The sequence below is a fragment of the Octopus bimaculoides genome, chromosome 6 (assembly GCF_046866305.1).
Source record: "Octopus bimaculoides isolate indiv1 chromosome 6, ASM4686630v1, whole genome shotgun sequence".
NCBI classification, from domain to species: Eukaryota; Metazoa; Mollusca; class Cephalopoda; order Octopoda; family Octopodidae; genus Octopus; species Octopus bimaculoides.
In genome coordinates, this window is record NC_142933.1 from 93,438,456 (window position 1) to 93,461,561 (window position 23,106).

At 36.5% G+C, this 23,106-nt stretch overlaps 2 protein-coding genes across 12 annotated transcripts; one reads left to right on the plus strand and one right to left on the minus strand.

Moving 5' to 3' along the window:
* Positions 1-63: 63 nt before the first annotated feature.
* Positions 64-19,388, minus strand: LOC106880740 (uncharacterized). 4 transcript variants are annotated; one of them, XM_089354259.1, is made up of 3 exons: positions 6,459-6,598; positions 1,936-2,078; positions 64-1,708 (listed from the first exon to the last, which is right to left on the minus strand). In XM_089354259.1, the coding sequence occupies exons 2-3, from the start codon at positions 1,989-1,991 to the stop codon at positions 1,249-1,251; spliced, it is 516 nt and encodes a 171-aa protein (XP_089210385.1). In that variant the 5' UTR covers positions 1,992-2,078; positions 6,459-6,598; the 3' UTR covers positions 64-1,248. The 4 variants fall into 4 exon arrangements, with proteins under 4 accessions (XP_089210385.1, XP_014786316.1, XP_089210387.1 ...); XM_014930830.3 differs by lacking the exons at positions 1,936-2,078; positions 6,459-6,598 and adding an exon at positions 19,138-19,388; XM_089354261.1 differs by lacking the exons at positions 1,936-2,078; positions 6,459-6,598 and adding an exon at positions 7,993-8,157.
* LOC106880739 (uncharacterized) lies at positions 6,447-23,046 on the plus strand. 8 transcript variants are annotated; one of them, XM_089354256.1, is made up of 6 exons: positions 6,575-6,713; positions 10,675-10,727; positions 13,641-14,140; positions 16,024-16,051; positions 21,392-21,921; positions 21,952-22,066. In XM_089354256.1, the coding sequence occupies exons 2-6, from the start codon at positions 10,682-10,684 to the stop codon at positions 22,018-22,020; spliced, it is 1,173 nt and encodes a 390-aa protein (XP_089210382.1). In that variant the 5' UTR covers positions 6,575-6,713; positions 10,675-10,681; the 3' UTR covers positions 22,021-22,066. The 8 variants fall into 8 exon arrangements, with proteins under 8 accessions (XP_014786312.2, XP_089210382.1, XP_014786315.2 ...); XM_014930826.3 differs by lacking the exon at positions 6,575-6,713 and adding an exon at positions 6,447-6,568 and having other exon boundaries at positions 21,392-23,046; XM_014930829.3 differs by having other exon boundaries at positions 13,641-13,747; positions 21,392-23,046.
* Positions 23,047-23,106: the final 60 nt, after the last annotated feature.

Genomic DNA, 23,106 nt, shown 5'->3' on the forward strand with positions numbered 1-23,106 from the left:
GATGATGGCAAATGATATTTATGTATATATGGTTCAAATTTATAGAAAAAGAAAGACGACAGGTGAAGGAACAATAAGCAAGTGTATTAGTTTGATGCTGGGGGAAAAATGAAAAAATCTTTTGTTTCAAGACTATGCTCTTCAACAGAAAGAAATAAGAGGAACGTATGGAGTTCAGAAAGTTCAAAAGTCAAGGTAGATTAGAGCGATTTACATAAACAAAAATAAACCAGTGAGATCCATGAAGGTAGAGTCCAAAAGAGTACGAAGATCCAGTGGTATTCCAGGTAGAGTGCTGGTATGTAGATGAGGAGAGGTGCTGAAAGGTCTGGAAGTGGTTAAGATATGCAAGTCCAAGAGAGTGGGCAGTTCAGTCAGGATGTGTGTGTGTGTGTGTACATAATGTATAAGATAAGATGTCTTCATGTGCTTTTGTATGCTGATGAATGTGTTCTTGTCATAGAACTTTTCCTGGTTGGTTGATTAATTTCTGTGCAAACTATCTTGTCCATATAACCATGGGAAAATTAATATAAAATAGTATGAAATAATATTCACATATATAGAGGATTATATATTTTTGATACATGTATTTAAAGACATTTAATATAGAGAAAAATTGACATGTTCATAAGACATACAGTATTGTATTCATTTCTTTGTTCCTTTGTAATATATATTTGCATCAAATTTTTCATTATACATCTTTAGCTTGTTCACTCAATCAGCCTTTCCAAACATATTCACCAGACATTATTTACATTTGACAGATATTTGTCCTCATCTTGTTTGTTGTTAACACATTTCAGCTGATATACCCTCCAGTCTTCATCAGGTGTCTTGGGAAATTTGCCACTACACAATATGCCCATGGGCATATGGTGTCGTGGTTAAGAGGGCAGGCTATTAACCCCAAGATTCCAAGTTCGATTCCAGGCAGTGATCTGAATAATAATAATAATAATAAAAACATCGGAAAATACCTTAGGAATGAGAACCCAGGTTCGAAATTTCCCCAAGATACCTGATGAAGGCTGGAGGGTATATCAGCCAAAACATGGTAACAACAAAGATGAGGTCAAATATCCGACAAATGTAAATAATGTACATAATTCCTCATCTCTTAAATATAGTATTATATTCACCAGAGTAGTTTAATTTTTGCTATTCTATAAATTGCCTTAATTCTAACAGAAAACTAATTTGAAATTTAACCTATTCAATTCATTTTGTATTTCATGAGTAATTTTAGTCTCTCTTCCTTCTCTTGATGACAATGTTTTTAAATTTGTCTAGTTTATGTTTGTTAGTCCAATCAATACAATTAAGACTTTGGAAACCAGAAATCATACAACGAGGATGCAAGAGGATTGGCAGTATCCTACCATGGTTGTCATTTAAGAGTTCATGATATTCATGTTTAGTAATGTCAGTTATTGTGTCTGAAATTAAAACACAAATGAATAACGCTTTATCTTTAAGTTTTTGTAAATGTTCAGGTCGTTTAAATGATGTACCTCCAACATATTCCTCCAGTTCAATATTGAGAGGTTTTTCATCATTTAGTTCAATTTTTAGCAATTCATTTTGTATGTTTTTGACTTCATCTTCATCTTTTTCACAATAGACTATAATGCAATCATATTTGTTACTCTTATCACCTTCAGGAACGCCAGTCATATTTGTGCATTCGAACGTTTTGGTTTTACTGAAAACAAGAGAAAAATCTTTAAAGAAATTAAGAATAACATAATTGCATAATTCTTTGTTGTTAATATGTTTAATAAACATGTATTGAGTCACAGCTGACTAAATCAATAAGGTATTGGCCTCCAGGTCTAAAGGTGAGGGTTTAAGACATTTTTTTCTGTTTATGTTCTAAATAAGTGCCATAAGGTGGTTTACTTATAAGTAATGCATTCTCTGTTAGCTTACCAAACTAGGCTCAAAACCTTGTTCTTTACAACACTCCAAAAAAACACAAAATCCATTGGTGAATGTGGAGGCCATTTGATGCTACCCCCGTCTTCCAAACCAATGCTGTGAAAAGCTTGGTTAAGGTAGTCTCTTACAGTCAACTGAAAAAGGAGCTTGACAAAATTAACTAAATTAGCATAGAATAATGGTTTCATGTTTCTTTTATACTTAAGATCAGAACTGATAATATATGAATGCAAAAGAGATTGTTGAATAACTGAAAACCTACTTTTGGGCCACCCTGTATGTATATATATATATATATATATGTAAGTATCTTGAGAGAGAAGCTGAACATTAGAAGCATCAGTTGTGGTGTGCAAGAGAGACGATTGCGCTGGTATGGACATGTGGTGAGAATGGATGAGGATAGCTGCGTGAAAAAGTGCCACACCCTAACAGTTGAGGGAACCCGTGGAAGAGGTAGGCCCAGGAAGACCTGGGCTGAGGTGGTGAGGCAAGACCTTCGTACATTGGGCCTCACCGAGGCGATGACTACTGACCGAGACCTTTGGAAATGTGCTGTGCGTGAGAAGACCCGGCAAGCCAAGTAAGATCGTTGCCAGTGCCCATGGACTGGTTCTTGTGCGGGTGGCACATGAGATGCACCATTTTGAGCGTGGCCGTTGCCAGTACCGCCTGACTGGCTCCTGTAGGATTTTCGAGCGAGATCGTTGCCAGTGCCCCTGGACTGGCTTGTGCGGGTGGCACATAAAAGACACCATTTCGAGCGTGGCCGTTTTCGTGCGGGTGACACGTAAAAGCACCCACTACACTCTCTGAGTGGTTGGCGTTAGGAAGGGCATCCAGCTGTAGAAACTCTGCCAAATCAGACTGGAGCCTGGTGTTGCCATCCGGTTTCACCAGTCCTCAGTCAAATCGTCCAACCCATGCTAGCATGGAAAGCGGATGTTAAACGATGATGATGATGATGATGATATATATTTGCAGGATCCAACTGAATCGAGGTATTTCAAGAATAAGCATACCAAGTTAGGGTTGAGAATAGCATATCCATGTATCAACTGTATATACAGATACTCACGCATATACTAATGTACATACAGACTTGTCCTACCACTTACATATATGTAAAAACCGAATCTAAGAATTCTCGGTCGTCAAACCACCACGATCAACAGGCGCGAAAACAGGTTTTCTTTGTCCTGTCAAAAAGTGATCGATCATCTCCCTTTGACCTATGACCTCAGCCATGTCAGGTGAAGTTCAAATGGACAGGAGCTAACATATTTAGGTACAAACTCTGCTGCAGTATGTCTGTCTTTCTAGCTGCCACGATTATTATAAATATGGTAGTCAACAGACAGACAAAGGAGAAAGGCTAGGCCGGCGAACGAGAAAGGTCTACAACAGCTTTTCACAAAGACCAGAGCAATGTTCGAAGTTCCACGGTAGACTACTGTCTCAGATGAACTACGTACACACACACACACACACAAACATATTTGTAGTGAAACTACCTCCCGCCATTAGATACAAACTACTATCGCCATTACATACATCTTCTCATTTAAATATAAATAAATGCGAGCGTAGTAGAGAACCCATTCCTTGTCCATCACGTGACTGATCATTATTCGAATGGGCAACTTCTTCGAACCGTTCCTGCCAGAACGCAAACTGACCAATCACGGCCCCTAATAAGGTCACGTGATAGAGTAAAATTCTGAAGCCTTCGGGAGCCCATAGTTTGTTATAAATAGCTTTAACTCATACCCAATAATTGGTCTCGGTCCAGTTTCTCTTTGAGAACTGTTCCGTGTACCACACGGCAGCAGCAGCAGCCAGCGACCACTTCAGCAGCTTCGTCCAGCCACGATGACCTCCGCCGTCGCCACATCAGCAACAAGAGTCTACTACTACTATCCATCAGCATCATGACCTACACGATTCTACGATTACTACTAACCAGCAACAATCTCCACCAGCGTCTACACGACCTTCTATGTACACTATGTACACCAAACCTCCGCGGCACATCTCTCTCTTCGATTCTGTTAGGTGACTCAGCTTCACCACGGTAAATAAACAGACAAGAGTTCTTAAACAGACAAGAAAATTCTCAGCCAGCGACGAACATCTGTATAACAAGAATCACGGCCCGGCATCGATGCCAAGACATCACAACTAGTGATCAGCTCTGCCAAACTCAGCCAACTCACTTCACATACAGATTCATATTATTGTGTACCCAAGAACTGGTATAATTGTTCACGTGTTATTGACTCTCTTTTTCTCTGCTGTAATATTTCTCATACACACATGTATCACTCACATACACACTTTTCTTTGTATGACGGCCTGTCTTTGATTATGTTCTTATATGTCGCATTCACACTCTCACACAGACATACATCTTTAACGCTATAATAAATATCTCTGTTATTCATCTTATACGGTTGTGGTCTTTCATTACTGGTCATCTATGTTATCGTCGCATAACATATCATGTATATCATCTTCGATATAATATTGTGTGTTCGACCGTGTGACTCGTTTAAATAAAAGGAGTCTTGTTTTTCCATTCGTCACCATTTCTCCTTTTTGAGTTCGCACGGTCGTTCCTTACAATTGGTGACCCCGACGTCGGTCGTCCCTTACAATTGGTGACCCCCGACGTTGATTCGTTCATACAGCTCTTCTGATCTGTACAGCCAACGCGAGCCTGTTCACACAGTTTCCCTTACATATTCATTTCTGATACATCACTTCTACAGATGTACCCTGTTTCTATTTCTAGCAACTCGTAGCAGTTGTCAACATTTTGCATGTAGTGAAGAATTATGTGTACCAACAACAAATTAAGTCCAGTGAATAAATTATTTTCAATTATGAATCGATTCACTCATTTGTTTACTTCAAAGGCATACACATTCCTAGCGCATCTGTTCACCATGATACACATTTAACCACTACATATACATGTGCATGAACAGATCAATATGCTCATCGATATAAATATACATGTATGAGTAAAATCACAAATGTACTCGTGGTTCACTTTAAGTTGCAGACTCAACACAGGTAAAGTTCCAGGTATGGTGTAAAATAAGTAAGAACACAAATGGATTGAGGCTTACAACAGCTGTTTTAGAAGCATTTTTTTTTATTGATGGACAAATCAATTACATCATGATAAAACCGTCTGAAACAGCTGTAGTGAACCTCAGCCCATTTGTGTACTTACTCTTTTACTTGTTTCAGTCATTTGACTGCGGCCATGCTGGAGCACCGCCTTTAGTCGAGAAAATCGACCCCAGGACTTATTCTTTGTAAGCCTAGTACTTATTCTATCGGTCTCTTTTGCCGAACCGCTAAGTTACGGGGACGTAAACACACCAGCATCGGTTGTCAAGCGAAGTTGGGGGGACAAACACAGACACACAAACATATATATATATATACATATATACGACGGTCTTCTTTCAGTCTCCGTCTACTAAAGCCTCGTGAGTGGATTTGGTAGACGGAAACTGAAAGAAGCCCGTCGTATATATGTATATAGTACTACTAAAGCAGCACGGTCCCGAACGCGCAGTCGCGCGTCCACGTTAGTTAGTCGTGAGTGGTCGATCCTAACCCTAACCCTAAACACGTATTCATTTGCACACGCGGGTTAGGGTTAGGATCGACCACTCACGACTAGCTAGCGCGGACGCGCGACTGCGCGTTCGGGACCGTGCTGCTTTAGTAGTACCATGTATATATATATATATATATATATATATATATATATATATATATATATATATATATATATATATATATGTGTGTGTGTGTGTGTGTGTGTGTGTGTGTCTGTGTTTGTCCCCCCCAACTTCGCTTGACAACCGATGCTGGTGTGTTTACGTCCCCGTAACTTAGCGGTTCGGCAAAATAGACAGATAGAATAAGTACTAGGCTTACAAAGAATAAGTCCTGGGGTCGATTTGCTCGATTAAAGGCGGTGCTCCAGCATGGCCACAGTCAAAATGACTCAAACAAGTAAAAGAGTAAAGAGTATATTATTTGGAGTCTGACGAGTTGTCTATAAAGCTAAGTGTTTCACGAATGCGAAACTATTAGTCATTCTTATGACTGGATATATATCTAATTTCCCCTAATTTTATAATAAATATATTATTGCTCTAACTTTTAGAGTGTGCTTTTTTTTCTCGGATATCTGCACTAACGATATATGTATGACAACACTATCCAAATGTGTCCTTCCATCTTAAAGAAAGTAACTGTTATTTCTAGCATGTAGAGCAGTTGTGCATATTAGCACTCCTGTTTGCTGTAATAGGAAATAAAGCATCAAGTTATGTCAGACAGAAGTTTGTCCGAATGGAAAGAACACATTTAATAAATAGGAAGTAAAAGTTGTTTCTACATTCAGGCAGAATGAAAAATACAGTCCAGCTTCAGAAAAGCTTGGTTTGTAAAAATTATAATGAAATATAAGTCAGTAAATACTTTACCAATAAGTAACCAACGAGGAAGAGAATTTTCAAACCATTGTGATTGCCAGCCAATTTTCAACTCTACATCTACTACGATTATTTTCGAACAAAATAATCTTAAGTTTTGCGTTAGTTTGATAACAATTTTTTATACCTAAATAATCAACAATATTGTTTCAAAAATCTCTTCAAACTTTATTAAATATATTCAAATACAGAATCAAAGAAAACTGTTGGCTTCGCTTAAGTCATTTAACAGTTGGGGACATTTTTGTAAGTTTATTTTGGCACTAATTAAGCTTTAATATTTCTTAAGTTTTAATTCAGCACAAGAATTAGTTTTGTCTTTAATTCAGCACAAGTCTAGTTTTGTATTTTTTCTGTTAACAATAATTATTGTTTGTTAATGAACTTTCTCTGAATGTTAATGATAAATTATTTTCTATTTAACACACTTTTATTAAACTGGATAATTCTGTCAGTGATTTAAGTTTTCAAAAGTTTTAGAGAAACCAGTGTCCCATAGAGCAGTCTATACAGGTTTTTGTTTTATGTTTGCTTGTTTATTTACTAATTACTTTTTTCTTTGCTTTTTCTGTTACTGTTTACTTTTATAAATCTGACTTTAAACGAAACTTAAGAAACACGAAGCATCGTATTTGTTTCCTTATAATGTTCAGAAAAATGGATATTTTCTACAAATAGCTCTCGGATTGTGTATATTTGATGGTGACCGGTTATAAAGTCACAATTAATTTATGGTGGCGGGTAATAAAATCACAGGAAAAAAAAGTCACAATTTATGGGATCCGGACAAAACCCTGTGACTTTTATCTTAATTCGATATGATTATATCGCAGTTTAAAGTGAAAGAAAAATGGAGGACTCGCATGCATGCATACATACTGACACACAAACATACAAAATGAATCTTAATATTTTGAAGATAAAATTGTTGTGTGTGTCCACTCTGTTTCTGGACTACTGCTCTCAGCTATGGTCACCGCACAGTGTCACTTTAATAGCGGATCATGAGGTAGTTCAGTGGTGTTAGGTACATCAAGATTGCTTCAATGAAACACTTGAGCTTTTGTGGGAGACTGAAAGAATTAGGATCTATTTTAAAACGGGGGCCACATTTTTCATTAATGTTTTACGTAGTGTTTTTGGTACGGAAAGACTTTCAAACTTCGTATACTTTTGGGCACTATCATGCTATTAGCTGTCAGAAGTGAAAGTGCTCACTGCTAGTGAAGTATCTGTTTGTCTGTCTGTCTGCCTGCCTGTCGATTCTTTGGCTACTGACAGCTAATACCATGACTGGCCGGAGCGAGCTATATGTCTGTCTGTCTGTCTGTCTCTCTATCTATCTATCTATTACTCGAAAGTTCGCGCGTCCGCGCTAGCTAGTCGTGAGTAGAAAACACAAATTTAATATAAAAACATTGCAAATTATTTAAAATATAAAAATATAATTTTCAACAGAGAGAATTTATCAAAATAGAAAACAAATGAAGTTTGAAGTTTAAAAATAATAGGATCGACCACTCACGACTAGCTAGCGCGGACGCGAGTACCCTTATACTCTGTGTTTTCAAACGCATGGATATAGGTGTCAAATTTGTTCCAATAACTTTCGAGTAATAGATAGATAGATAGATAGAGAGACAGACAGACATATAGCTCGCTCCGGCCAGTCATGGTATTAGCTGTCAGTAGCCAAAGAATCGACAGGCCAGCAACAGACAGGCAGACAGACAGATACTTCACTAGCAGTGAGCACTTTCACTTCTGACAGCTAATAGCATGATAGTGCCCTATTTTGTGTTATAGAACAGAAAAATATTTTTGTATTCGAATTTATTTCATGTAAAAAATTGTCTTATTTCGATAATTTCAACCAATCACTGACAAGTATTCAGTTGTTTATATTTACTCCTTTGGCTGATTAAGCGATGTAAAGCGTATTTAATCTCCATACCTTCGTTTTATTTGCTTTTTTCATTTTAAATTTGCTTTAACCCTAACCCTAACCCTAACCCTAACCCTAGGGTTAGGGTTAGGGTTAATTGTTTCAGAATCGTTTGTTTATGTAGTCGGCACTTAATGTATATCGGCTGAATGGACGTCAGTGATTGGTTGAAATTACAGAAATACGACAACTTTAACATGGAATAACTTAGGGATTTCTTTTTTTTTAAGAAGACTAAGAGAAAAAGATGTTTTATATGACACATTCTACCAGTGTTCCAAGTTTCAAAGTGTTTCGTTAATGAAAAATGTGGCCCCCGTTTTAAAAAAGATCCAAGAATTACGACTCTACTCACTGGATCGAAGACGGGAGATGCGGTGATAAAATCACTAATATACATATGAAAGATCTTAGAGGGGCTGGCACCAGACATTGGCATCAGGAGTTATACCAGCCCAGAACAGGACGCCACTACACTGTCTCAAAGGTTTCAACATCTTGTCTAGCGCTTCACAGCTATTTAATATTTTGCACAAAAAAAAAAAAAACAAAAAAAAACAGATTTACATGAAGTGGGGGTAGATGTTTCCAAGAAGCAACTTGACCTTCTGCTGTCCATGATCCGAGATAAACCTACATCATGACAAGAATCTCAACCGAGGTACACAATATTAAACTCTCTCATTTACCAAAAGCCAATCAGACAGGAATGGCCATTGAAAAGATGATAATATTGGTGGGTGCTCCAGCAAGGCCACAGCCTTTTGCCTGAAATGCATAAAAGTATCTATCTATCTATATATATATATAATTAAATTTAATTAGAGGTTATGTTAACTTCATGAAGGGATGGTTTCATCAAAGGAAATACTGGTTCAATACTAGTATTTTGAGGGAATGAATTTCCTTAAAATAATAGGTATATATAAAAACAATTTATATTCATTTAAAAGAAGAAAATGGAGATTGTGAAGTTAATAATTGTTTATTATTAACAGCAAATTGGTCATCTTCACTTACAGCTCTTTCTATTTACATAACATGTTATGTCCTGTTATTTGTATTTGTGTAACATTCTCCATTTTTTTTCCGTCCTTGTTTTCGTATACATTCGCTGCTTTCTTCCAAGGAATCTAATGCTCTTGGCTTAGTTTTTCCTTGGGGCTGGCCAGATTGGAGCAATCTCGAGTATAACCAGCCAAAATTGCAAAGATAATCTGAAACTCGACTGAGGAAAGAAAACTCCAAATGACCCATCCTTGTTTTCTTTGTATTGTCTATCTGAATGTTTTGTTGTCCCTTTTTTTGTATCACCTAACTGTCTGGATGTTTTGCGTTCTTGTCCCATTTTATATTTTATATATATATCATCATCATCATCATCGTTTAACGTCCGCTTTCCATACTAGCATGGGTTGGACGATTTGACTGAGGACTGGTGGACCAAGTGGCTATATCAGGCTCCAATCTGATTTGGCAGAGTTTCTACAGCTTCCTAACACCAACCACTTCGAGAGTGTAGTGGGTGCTTTTACGTGCCACCGGCACGAAGGCCAGTCAGGCGGTACTGGCAACGGCCACGCTTGAAATTTCATGAGAGATTTCATCAAAAGTGCTTTAGACATATCTTAGGAGTCAAGTGGGAATGTTTCATACCAGATACAGAAGTTTTGTTCATGGCATGTTGTAGCTCAATTGAACAACATGTTACTTTGGCTCAAATGAGATGGACTGGACATGTTATTAGAATGAAAAACAAGCGTTTGCCAAGTGTCTTTTTATGATGAGTTCAACTCTGGTAAGCAACCACAACATAAGCCAAGGAAAAGGTATAAAGATTGTGTGAAGGAAAACCTGAAGAAACTAGATATGAACAAAAGTGATAAGGAAAAATGATGTTCTAGATCGGAACAAGTGGAGAGGTGCAATGCTTGGGAGGAAAAGATGTTTCAGCACTCTGAGCTTAAAAGAGATTGTCATAAAGGAACAGTTGGAACTGTAATCAACAGTAAACATTGGATATGTATTATATGTGATCATGTTCTATTGTCAAAAGCAGGATACGTGAATGATATGAAAACACATGAAAATCGAAATGCCCAGATAGGTAATGATTTTGGACACCAACTGCCTCTTGAATTAAATTCTGTTGTCCCTAAAATTTGTCATATTCTTTTTCAGTATTTTAAAGAGATTCATTTTATTCTAACTTAGTGTTTATATCTTTTAATTTTCATTTATCTATTTGTTTTATTTTTATAGAATTATTATGGAGGGCAACGGATCAAATACTGTTTCTAACATTCATTGTTCAGGTATGTCAAGTTGCCTGTTACATTGTGATTTCATCTTCAAGTGACCTAATTTTATTTAATTCTCTTCATTACATGTCTTGGTACAAACTCCCCTTACAATATATTTTTCACACTCTGGCACCTTATCACAATTTTCTAACTCTTCCCCCCACTCATCCACTCTTCTAAAACACAGATAGTCATATAGCTCTTCTTCAGCAAGAAACCCATTCTGCTCTCATCCTGTTCTCTTGTACTTTACCCCTCTCTACTCCTTGTGCTATTGGCATAAAGCACCCCCACCTTTCTACTCAAGCTCTGTAGTCTTGCAAACTGCACAGTGACCCCAATAGTGCTGATGGTATGAAAAAGCACTCGGTACACACTGTAAAGTGATTGGCATTAGGAAGGGCATCTAACTGTAGAAACCATTCGAAACAGACACAGGAGTATGATGCAATCTTTGGGACCATCAAATCCTGTCAAACTGTCCAACCCATGCCAGCATAGAAAATGGACCTTAAATGATGCTGATGATGATGATGATAATAATGGTTACTGCAAATTCTTATAGACCAAGCTTCTTGGTAACATATAATGTATGTGTTAGTCTTTTTACTTTTAATGTGATATAGCTAAAATATAAATTTCTAACATGAGTACAAGGCTACACATTTTGGGGGAGATATATGGTTGGTTATATGTATACTAGTACTTTATTTTACCAACCCCAGTACTTCATTACTATTTTACTTTATTTACTTCAGAAGGATGAAATGTAAAGTTGACTTTGTCAGAGGAGTATGGTAAGTAGCTTGCTTATGAACCACATGCTCCTGGTTCAGTCCCACAGCGTGGCACCTTGGGCAAGTGTCTTCTACTATAGCCTCGGGCCGACCAAAGCTTTGTGAGTGGATTTGGTAGACGGAAACTGAAAGAAGCCCGTCGTATATATGCATATATATGTATATGTGTGTGTGTGTATGTTTGTGTGTCTGTGTTTGTCCTACCAACATCGCTTGACAACCGATGCTGGTGTGTTTACGTCCCTGTAACTTAGCAGTTCGGCAAAAGAGACTGGTAGAATAAGTACTAGGCTTACAAAGAATAAGTCCTGGGGTCGATTTGCTCGACTAATGGCGGTGCTCCGGCATGGCTACTGTTAAATGACTGAAACAAGTAAAAGAGTAAAAGAATTAGTGTAACTAAACAGTACATGGTATTTTCTCTGTTACCAACTGCCCTAGTCTAATTTAAGATATTAATTTGGTTTAAATGACAACATAAGAGCTCTTAGTCACTTTGAAGTTTTATTAATTGATTGTCTGAAGTGTAGGCTGTGTAAAACAGCAATTTTTCAGTGATTTATTTGTATCGTCCAGCAATTTACATTGAATTCTATGACATTGACCTAACTATTCTAGAAAAACCTGCTACTGTTATTGGAGTTACCTTCCCTTCTCTGCCTAAATCATCGTTTCTTACAGGGACACAAAGTTGGACAGTACAATTAAAACTTCTATATTTAAGGGATGAGGAATTATTTACCTTATTTATATTTGACGGATATTTGTCCTCATCTTGTTTGTTGTTAACACAATGTTTCGGCTGATATACCGGTATTAAGGAAGGATAGGAGAATATTAGATTTATAAGCCCTAAAATTCACTCCATAATTGCCCACAGGCATATGGCATAGTGGTTAAAAGAGTGGACTACTAACCCCAAGATTCTGAGTTCAATTCCAAACAGTGACCTTAATAATAATAATAACAACAACATCGAAAAATACCTTAGGAATGAGAACTCAGGTTTGAAATTTCCCCAAGACACCTGATGAAGGCTGGAGGGTATATCAGCCGAAACATTGTGTTAACAACAAACAAGATGAGGACAAATATCCATCGAATGTAAATAATGTAAATAAAGTACAGGTGAAGTCAGTTTTAGTAAGCCCTAGTACTTGGCTTGTAATTATTTTTCATTCCCAAAAAGAAGAAAGTTAAAGCTGATTTTAGCAAGTTTAAAACTTAACATATAAAGGTGTCTATCTAAACACTGCAAGAGATTTTCTCTAACAGTTTACCAGTTCTGCTGTTTTGCTCCCCTTTTTACTGCCCCTTTCATCATTTAACGTCCATTTTCCATGCTGGCATAGGTTGGATGGTTTGACAGGACCTGAAGGGCTGTTCAGGCTCCCTGTCTGAAAAGTATTATCTTATAGATCCATCTTAGAGCTAGCAAGATGCTAAGTCTAATGTTATCCAATAATAAAACCAATGATGGATATTGGATTTACTTTGATATGCCTGCTGGCATGCTTCCACACATGTTCACAACTCACTGCATTTCCTACTACCCCTATCTCTATCCACCTGTCACTCATCTCTCTCACTCCTGCATACTTACTTACCCACCCATATCACTTATATTCACCTTGCTGTAACTTGAGGATTCACCCTGACACATCTTCACAACCATTCTCTTTCTTTTCCCAGCTGAGGTAATCATGTATCTCTGCTACAGCAAAACACTTGTTCTTGTCTCTGTCTATCTTACTTTAACCTCTCATCACCTGGTAAAAAGCCAACTCCCTTAATACTACTCCCTTCAGTAGTTGAGGAGTCTTGTCTTGCAAGTTACCAAGTGGCCTCACTAGTGCCAGTGCCTTGTAAAAAGCACCCAATATACTGTAAAGTGTTAGGAAGAACATCCAGCCATAGAAACCATACCAAGACAGACATTGGAACTTGGTACCATCCTGTGGCTTGTCAGCACCTGTTGAACTGTCCAGCCCATACCAGCAAGGAAAATGGATGTTAAATAATGATGATGATGATTGTTATTATCTAAAACACTATTAAAATATCAGATTTAATTAATAGTTATATATCACTACACACCGTAACGTTGTATATGTTTTTTTGGTTTTAGGATCTTCCCCTACCAACTTCAAAAACAGCCGTGAACATGGTATTTGTGTCTTTCATCATGATGATGATGAAGCATTAGCTTCTGATGTTGTTGACCAAATTTCCAAGGTATCAAAATGTAAATGTAATCTATATAACGAGATAAATACAAGAAAAAATAAAATTTTTGATCATTTGAGTGAAATCACACAAAAGTGTAGTGTTATTGTTTTGCTCATAACAGAAAATATGGAAAATGATGAGAGAACTCAGCATCTGAGAGATGAATTAATTCGAATGGAACCAAATAGAATAGTTATTATAGAAAATAGAAATGTAAAACAGAACGATTTTGGAATTAGTTCTTATAGAAAAATAGATTGGCAAAAAAGCAACAAAGAGAAAAAAATTGAAAAATATTTTAAAGATATAGAACCTGAATCGACATCACTAGTACCACCTAAATCCATCATTTATGTTCAAAATGCCATCATGCAAGCAGGTCACAATAATGTAGTCAATGTAAGTAAAAATATAATTAATTTGTTTTTTTTTAAAGTTGCTGTTTTCTTTTTCTTATATGCTGGTTTCAGTCATTCAACCATGTCCATGCTATCTGCAACACCTTGTTAAGCAGAATGACCTTAGAGCCTGTTTTAAGCTTGGTACTAACTGTATCAATTTTTGTTTGTTGAACCACTAGGTTACATAAACAAATGTAAGCATGGCTACAGACACCAAGGTACACTATGTGTATGGCAATTTGCTTTGCTTGAGAAAATACGTCAAGCTAAATAAAATCATGGCTACCCACACATACAGACATGTCCTTTATGGCCCTAAACCCACTCCCTTCTCCCTACACATAATTCTGTCCTCTGGCAAAGCTCACCACAAATCATCTCCCTAAAACACCACCACCCACTGCAGGCCTCTAGTACCTCTTACCATCACTTGCTATCTCTAAATATCTCCCCTCACATGCTTATGGAACATCTCTGTCCCATCTGTACTACTTATACTTCCCTCCACTGTTCTCTATGCACCAGCTCTCTCTCTCTCTCTTATTGTCTCTATCTTTCTCTTTCTCACACTCTTCCACCTCCCTCCACTTCTTTACCCTACTGGGGTAGCCAAGTATCTTCTCTGGCGATCCCATGTTGGTGTCATGTAGACATGCACTCGTGTCGGTGCCATGTAACAAGCACCTATGCCAGTTAGTTCACCCATGCTGGCTCTATGTAAATAAGCACTTGTACTAGTGCCACACGAAAAGGTACCCATGTTGGCATCACATGAAAAAGCCCCCATTCCAGCAACATATAAAGAGCACCTAGTACACTCTGTAAAGTGGTTGGTGTTAGGAAGAACATCCAGCCATAAGTGGCTCTCCACATTAGGAAGAACATCCAGCCATAAGCTTGCTCTCCACATTTAAACATTCCCCCTATAAACTTCTCTGCATTATGATCTGAAATGTAAGATCATTTTCTATCCTTGATGACTCTGTGTGTGTGTGTGTATTTGCAGTTATTCACACATGTCAAGATTGAACTTCTACTTGCACACTGTTGTTACTTTCTCTCGACCTTCTTCAGTATTTCTTAACTCACCTAGTTAACAATAATTATAAATTACAACAAATGCATGTCTTGAATAGCCTCGGCACTACTATTTATTGCTACCCCTATTGGTAACCCTTCCATTCCTCTAATGCATTCATAGTCCTGCTTCTCTGTCAGTTTATTAGATATCACATTTACATCTTTAGTTTGTTTGTTGTTGCTAAAGTCCACAATCTTCTCTTTTGCCACATACTGTATACGGCAACTTCCCACATGAAATTTAAATGTCATGTACTTGGTTAGTAATTTGTATATTACTATGTTGTATTTTATACTACTGGACTGAAAATTGCCCTCTTTTAGATTTTGAAGCTCCTTGACAAACTGCCACGAGAAGCAAGTTATCATTTTCTAAAAACATCTCGTTCTAAACCTTTGGTTCTTGTTTCTAGAATTATAATGCATAATACTGGACTGGCTCTTGTGTGGGTGGCACATAAAATGTACCAATTTGAGCGTGACCGTTGCCAGTACCGCCTGACTGGCCTTCGTGCGGGTGACACGTAAAAGCACCCACTACACTCTCTGAGTGGTTGGCGTTAGGAAGGGCATTCAGCTGTAGAAACTCTGCCAAATCAGATTGGAGCCTGGTGTAGCCATCTGGTTTCACCAGTCCTCAGTCAAATCATCCAACCCATGCTAGCATGGAAAGCGGATGTTAAACGATGATGATGATGATGAATACTTATTTAAAGACAGAGCCCTATGAACACTTACCTGTACACTGAATTATCCATTAAAACTATTCTAAGTCATTTATTTATGTTTCATTTTTTTCAGGTGTTTGGGGCCACTGAGAAACCTAGAGGTAAGTGAATGCAAAATCAGTTCTTCTGAAGAGATCACTAAAAATGTAGCACCTGTTATTCTATCTCAACTGCAAACCCAAACAGTATCATATCTAAACTGTTCTAACTTTGCTAGACTCTCTGAATTTGCCTAATTTCTTGAGGCTCCTGTTGTTACTTGTATACAATGTGAAGCTACAGATATTGTCACTGTTGTATATACTTTTGAAAATAGTGTAACTTAATAAACTTAGTAGGTAATTAGTAAAGTACCAGCAAATTCTAGTACTTTCAACATTCAACAACTATCTTTTGATGGACCTGCATCTTTTCTTGTCTTAATGTCCTTAATTATTAACTTTATACATGTATGAATCTTTATTAGATATCCATTCATATTCCTTGCTTTAGTCACCTCTTTCATACATATTTCTTTTCATTGTTACTGCAACTAAGTGTGCCACTGTCAGGTCAAATACAATTCTGTTATATGATATTCTAATTCATATAAACACAATATGCTTTTATTCAGAATAATCCATGATCTAATCACATCGATTAAAACGTTTTCGAACTCATTCATGTTTGCTCTTTTCTTCACTAAGTGAATCTGTCATCATATCTTTTCTGTAGCCTTCTGGTGTTACAGGATGTAATATATTACATTATTTTTCTTTGTCCTCATTCATATGCATCACATGTCCAAACCAATGTAGTCTTCTCTACATTTGATTCCTCTTATGCCCAACTTTTCTCTCAATCCATTTGCACTTTGCTGTACATGCACACTGATGTTGCACATCCAACAGAGCATACTACCTTCATTTATCTCCAGTCTACACATGTCTTCTGCATTCAGAGCCCATGTCTCACTACCATGGAGTATTAGCTGTTCACACACAAGCATCATATAGTCTACCTTTCACTCTGAAAGAGAGTCCTTTTGTTGCCAACTCACCTCTAATTTATATTGGAATTCATCTAACTTGACAGAGACGTAATGGTCACTAACTTGTTAGAGAAGAGTCTTTCCAGTACCTATTTACCTAGAGAGAATTGCTTCTACTGCTAAAAAGGAAACCACATCTCACATAGGCATATATTTAGGATGGAAAAGTTAGCCATTTTGATTACATTCTAGTTGCTTATTATTTAAGGTAAAGGGAAGATTATCAAAACAGGATAGATTACCTAGTAGTAAGGATGAGGCCAGTGAATGGATGGATACTGAGATTAATATAGCATGCAATGGCATACATTGATATTAAAGGGTGTTTTTATGCAGGTGAATAAAGGCATGTGGACTGGTGGTTAGAATGTCCAGCTCATGATTCTAAGGTTGTGGGTTTAATTCTCAACTGTAGTGAAGCTGAGTTTTGGTACAGCTATCTTTCCATCCATCTGTCACATCCTAGATATGCCTCTGGGTCAAAGATGAGGGAGCCAAGAAGGTATTTATATCAGCTCACAACTACATAGATACCTAAACCAATTAGCAAAAGTATGGCACATATTACTAAGCAATATTTGGTCGTGAATGACGTCTGGTTGCCTTGTACTGCCTTTGTACTTATGTATCTTAAAATATAAGTTTTTAACAATAAAAGTTGCTCGTTAACAATGTGATTTGGTTCTCTTTGAGCCAAGACAGTGTGAAGCTTTTGTGTGTGGGTGTGCATAGATATAGCTATAAAGATATTAATTTTTTGTTTTATGTTTAATTTTTCTTTTTGTAATGTTTAGCTATAGGGCTTTCCTATAAGTAGGTTATCTTCCTTGGCTAGGCAGCACTCCATGTAGACAAACTTCCGCAGACTATCTACGCTATAGGGCTTTCCTATAAGTAGGTTATCTCCCTTGGCTAGGCGGCGCTCCATGTAGACAATTAAACTTCCGCAGACTATCTACGCTATTGTTATTGTTTTACGTCTTATCATGGATATAAAGCAATTCGATGATTCAGCTATCGAAGTACTTACTGTGCCTGAGTTAAAGAAATAATTAAGATTATATGGACAGTATGTTACTGGAAGAAAGGCGGACTTGATTGAAAGGTTGAAAGGTATAAAAATTCTGTCGATATGTCAACGAAGTAAATTCATAGGACGATAAGTCTGATACTTCAGACAGGAATAAGCAGAAGTATTGCCTGATCCCAATCTGCTTTCAACAACCATTCACTGATTTGGCCATGAGCATGATGAGGTATAGAAGAGGTAGGGACAGTCACACTATAAAGTCTAATAATTAGAGGAATATTAGATTCAATGCTGTAAATTTATTATTTAATCAAACAAACACACACACACACACATATATATATATACACACAAAAATAAGAGGAATGACCAGCTAAAGTGCCGAATCGGCATCTATTTCTAGCATATAGAAGTCCACTTTTGCTGGTCATTCCTCTTATTTTTGTATGTAATATAATTTTAATCTTCGGATTTTTTTAATACGCTAGACCACTGGTTCTAATTGATTAATATCAATTTCTACCCTTATTAATAAATATATATATATATATATATATATATATATATATATATATATATATATATAAAGAAAAATATCATAGCTAGGCTTACTCGAAATTCCCACATTCATTCAGAACATAAACAACAATTTCAATGTATTTATTATTTGAATGCAAAATTCTTGGTAATCTTCAAGTTAAGGAAGATTAAAAAAATAAATAAAAATATTCAAGGGAAGTAACTGAACGTCTTACTAGTATTATCCGTTTTCTTCTAGCTGTTTATATTTAAATCACACCCTAACCCTAACGTCAATCAAATCACGTGTGTGATTTATTTATAAACAGAGATGTATGGAGAATACTGGTAAGACGTTCAGTTACTTCCCTTGAATATTTTTATTTATTTTTTTATCCCCCTAAACTTGAAGATTACCAAATTCTTTATTAAAAATACCTGTACATCAACACAACAATTATTAGATTAAACATTCGTGTTTAGCCCGACGTACACCACCCTAATTTGTTTCTCTCTTGAATTTTAACATGTTCTAATCTGTTAATGAGGAGATAAATCAAAGAGACATTTCACTCATCTACTAACTGCGTATATGATCATGCACTTACTGATATTTTAAATACTTTGTTTGGCAAAACGGATGGCAAGGGGTGATCTTTCGATGGTCCATTAAAATTGACGGAATGCTGGGAACACATTTGGCTATTTGCAGTGTAAACAAAGTCTTTCCTTACAAGTCTCGATCTCTGAAGCCAAATACGACAAATAGCTACGTTTTCAGGATATTTATATAGTGAAATAACTTTGCCGTCTACATTCTTCCCTCTATAGTGGCTGCATATACAACAGTATTTGCGTCTGCGGTAGTTAAAGCAAGTCACTGAGCATGCGTACATGTCATACGGGAGAGTTCCAATCAGGGGTGGATAACAACCTTATAGGAATCCGCTATAGACACAGGTGTTTATAACCACATGGTTGCTTCCCAACCATGTGGTCCTGGGGTCAGACTCACTGAGTTGCACCTTTGGCAAATGTCTTCCACTATATCCCTGGGTCAACCAAAGCCCTGTGAGTGGATTTGTTAAACAGAAAGCCCATTGTGTACATATGCATGCATGTGTGTGTGCATACATGTGCGTTTGTGTGTACCCTTGTCTTGACATCACATTTTGGTTGTAAATGAACATCATTGTCATAGAAGCAAGGTTGTTTGTTTCTAGCCTTCTGTGAAAAACATGTCTAGTTATGAGAAAAATTTACTTTTCTTGGAAACGGGTGATGGGAAGGGCTTCTGGCTATAGAAAATCTGCCTCAATAAATTCAGTCTAATTCATGCAATCGTGGGAACGTGGACATTAAATGATGATGATGAATTGTTAGTTATGACTCAATATCAACTCTAATTAGCCATTTATTTAGTTTGTAGCACAGATGGTTTGGTGATAGTTGTTACATCAATCTGTAAACAACATGGTTGAAGTAATCTCCCTTGGCAGTTGAGTGTTTTTAGGCTACCTCAATAGGTGGCATCCTTTCAACTGTTAGCTTTGGCTGCATGCCAAAAAGGATCCAGTAGGCGATTGACTTTCAGCAAGGACAAACCTGTATGGGACCCTCTCAGCATTTATGCCACACATGTGCCTTCAACACGTTCTCCATTAGAACAATTAGCCCATCTCAAATGGATGATTATCTTTAAGGGTTATTTCCTTGAGTTCCCCTTTTTGTTTTACCTGAAGAAAAGCCTATTGCTAATTACTAGGAGAATGATATGAACATGTTTGGAGATACATCTTCTGTTATTACATTTCTTGTAATCCTTGTAAACTTCCACTTGGGTGTTTGAATCATGTTCCATGCTGGAATAAACTCATGTATTTATTGGAGCCCTTTAAGTGACTCACTTCCTTCTTGTGAGAAAATACAAAGAGAATTCAACGGGAAGTGCTGAAAAGGGAATGCGGAATGCGAGGAGAGAAAACTACATATTCAGCATGACTACTTGTTACAAGTTTACTTTCTAACAAGGATGATCCTAAATATGGTTAAAATGCAATTAAATATGACTTGATAATGTTTAAGCCAAAATACCATCAGAGTTTTGTTTACCACTGAATATCTTAAAATAGTTTATTGTGTTATCCAGTAAACGTGTTCATTTTTTTCCCATTTGTTTAAATTTTTCACTATATTATTTAAATTAACATGAAAATATTTTTATCATAGTGTTTTATAGGTTTCTTTTTTTTCTTCTTTTTCTTTTTGTAGATCTAATCTTCCTCCTACAAGTTTTATTTTTACCAATTTTGAAATTTGAAAAAACTTTACCTCTTTTCAAATATAACAACACTGTGTAACGTGATTTTTGTCCTTGGGTAGCAACTGTTATTTCTTGTTTGCTTACCCCTAGAAAGTATGAAAAATGGTTAATATTTCCTTCAAACTTTGCTTTTGTACATTTATTCAAACCTCAAAGAATCCTTCTCAACACATAGCTATGATACTTCCCCACTTCTACTCATGATCAGAAATGCACATAGTGTCAGCCACTAAGGGACATGCTCAAGTGGTTACGGTCAAACCACTGACAAGCAAATCTGTGGTATTGAGCAGAATATTTGCTATTTCAGCTGTCTGAAGTGTAATTGATGTTCAGGTCACAAAAGCAAAGTTTGAAGGGAATAGTGATCATTTCCTTTGATTTCTAGATAGAAGCAAAGAGAAACTAAAGAGAAAATAAAAAGAAAAAATGTTACACAGTGTAATGGAGTGCCAAGTACAAAGAAAGCAAAAGAAACGAATTTATCTGACAACCAATAGATATTTATGTAACTAATTAACTTTTTTGTTTTTTTCCAGATCTGAGGGAATTACTGAATCCAGGTATGAATAAAACTGAACCAAATGAGGTTGAACTAAATAAGGCTGAACCAAATAAGGTTGAACTGAATACAGCTGGACTGAACAAGGCTGAACCAAATAAGGCTGAAACGAATAAGGTTGAACCGAGTAAGGCTGAACCAAATAAGGTTGAACCAAGTAAGGCTGAACCACATAACGCTGAACTGCATAAGGCTGAACCAAATAAGGTTGAACTGAATAAAGTTGAACCAAATAAGGCTGAACCAAATAAGGCTGAACTGAATAAGGTTGAACCGAGTAAGGCTGAACCACATAACACTGAACTGCGTAAGGTTGAACTGAATAAAGTTGAACCAAATAAGGCTGAACCGAGTAAGGCTGAACTGAGTAAGGCTGAACCTAGTAAGGTTGAACTGAACAAGGCTGAACTGAATAAGGTTGAACCAAATAAGCCTGAACTGGGTAAGGCTGAACCAAATAAGGTTGAACTGAATAAAGTTGAACCAAATAAGGCTGAACCAAATAAGGCTGAACTGAATAAGGCTGAACTGAATAAGGCTGAACTGAATAAGGCTGAACTGAATAAGGCTGAACCAAATAACGTTGTTGAACCAAATAAAGGTTGAACTGAATAAGGCTAAACCAAATAATTAAATTGAAAATATCAAAGCTGATTGAACAGTTTTCCATTATTTTATCCAGTTATCATCAACTTATAATATTATGCCAATTTTTAAGAGTACTAAAAGGTGGCAAGCTGGCAGAATCATCAGCACATCAAACAAAATACTTAGCAACATTTCGTCCAGCTCTTTGTATTCTGAGTTCAAATTCTGCTGAAGTTGACTATACTTCTCATCCTTTTAGAATAAGTACTGGTGTCAATGTAATTGGACTTACTCTTTCCACTAAAATTACTAGCCTTATGCCAAAATTTGAAGCCAAATTTTGGAAGTACTTTCCTCAAATATATATAGTTCTTGATTATCTGACCAAAATGAACTGAGAGTGTTTTGTTTGAGTAACTGATCTGATTATAAAACAAAAGAAACCATACTGAACATAGTTACTTAATAAAAAAAAAATGTTGGCACAGTTTTTGTCATTCAGTTACTAAAATTCATTCTTCTGCAATCTTTCAAACTATTGCATCATGAGCCAAACACTGCAAAATCTCACTTTTCTATTTGATTGTCAGTGGTGTTTATTTTCATGGATATAGTAACAACAACAAATGCAATTACTTGTTACATACTTGGAGCATTTGTAGAGTAAATGAAGTCATCGCTGATTTTGCTACGCTTTTAAATCCTTTAGAATTATTTGTTAAATTAATTCAACAGCTTAAACCCTTTTGATACCAAACTGCCTAAGATAATCCCTAGATCTCTGACACAAACTCCCTATTGTAAAGTGGTCTAAAATTCCATAACCATTTCATGTTAATTCATTTTTCAAACTCCAGTTTAATAATTTATTTTGCTAAATAACTTCTTTATTAATAAGGTTAATTAAAACACAGGTAGTGTAGTAGAACAGGAATTTGGTAACAAAAAGGGTTAATGTGATCAACTAAAATCAAACCAATCAACATGTGATATTTTGATAACTGTAAACAACAGATGTAATTATAGCACCATTGTCATAATGTTTTCATGTGTTCTTCAGTAAAGCATATTCTTTTTTAATCATTGTAATCAAAAGCTGAAATG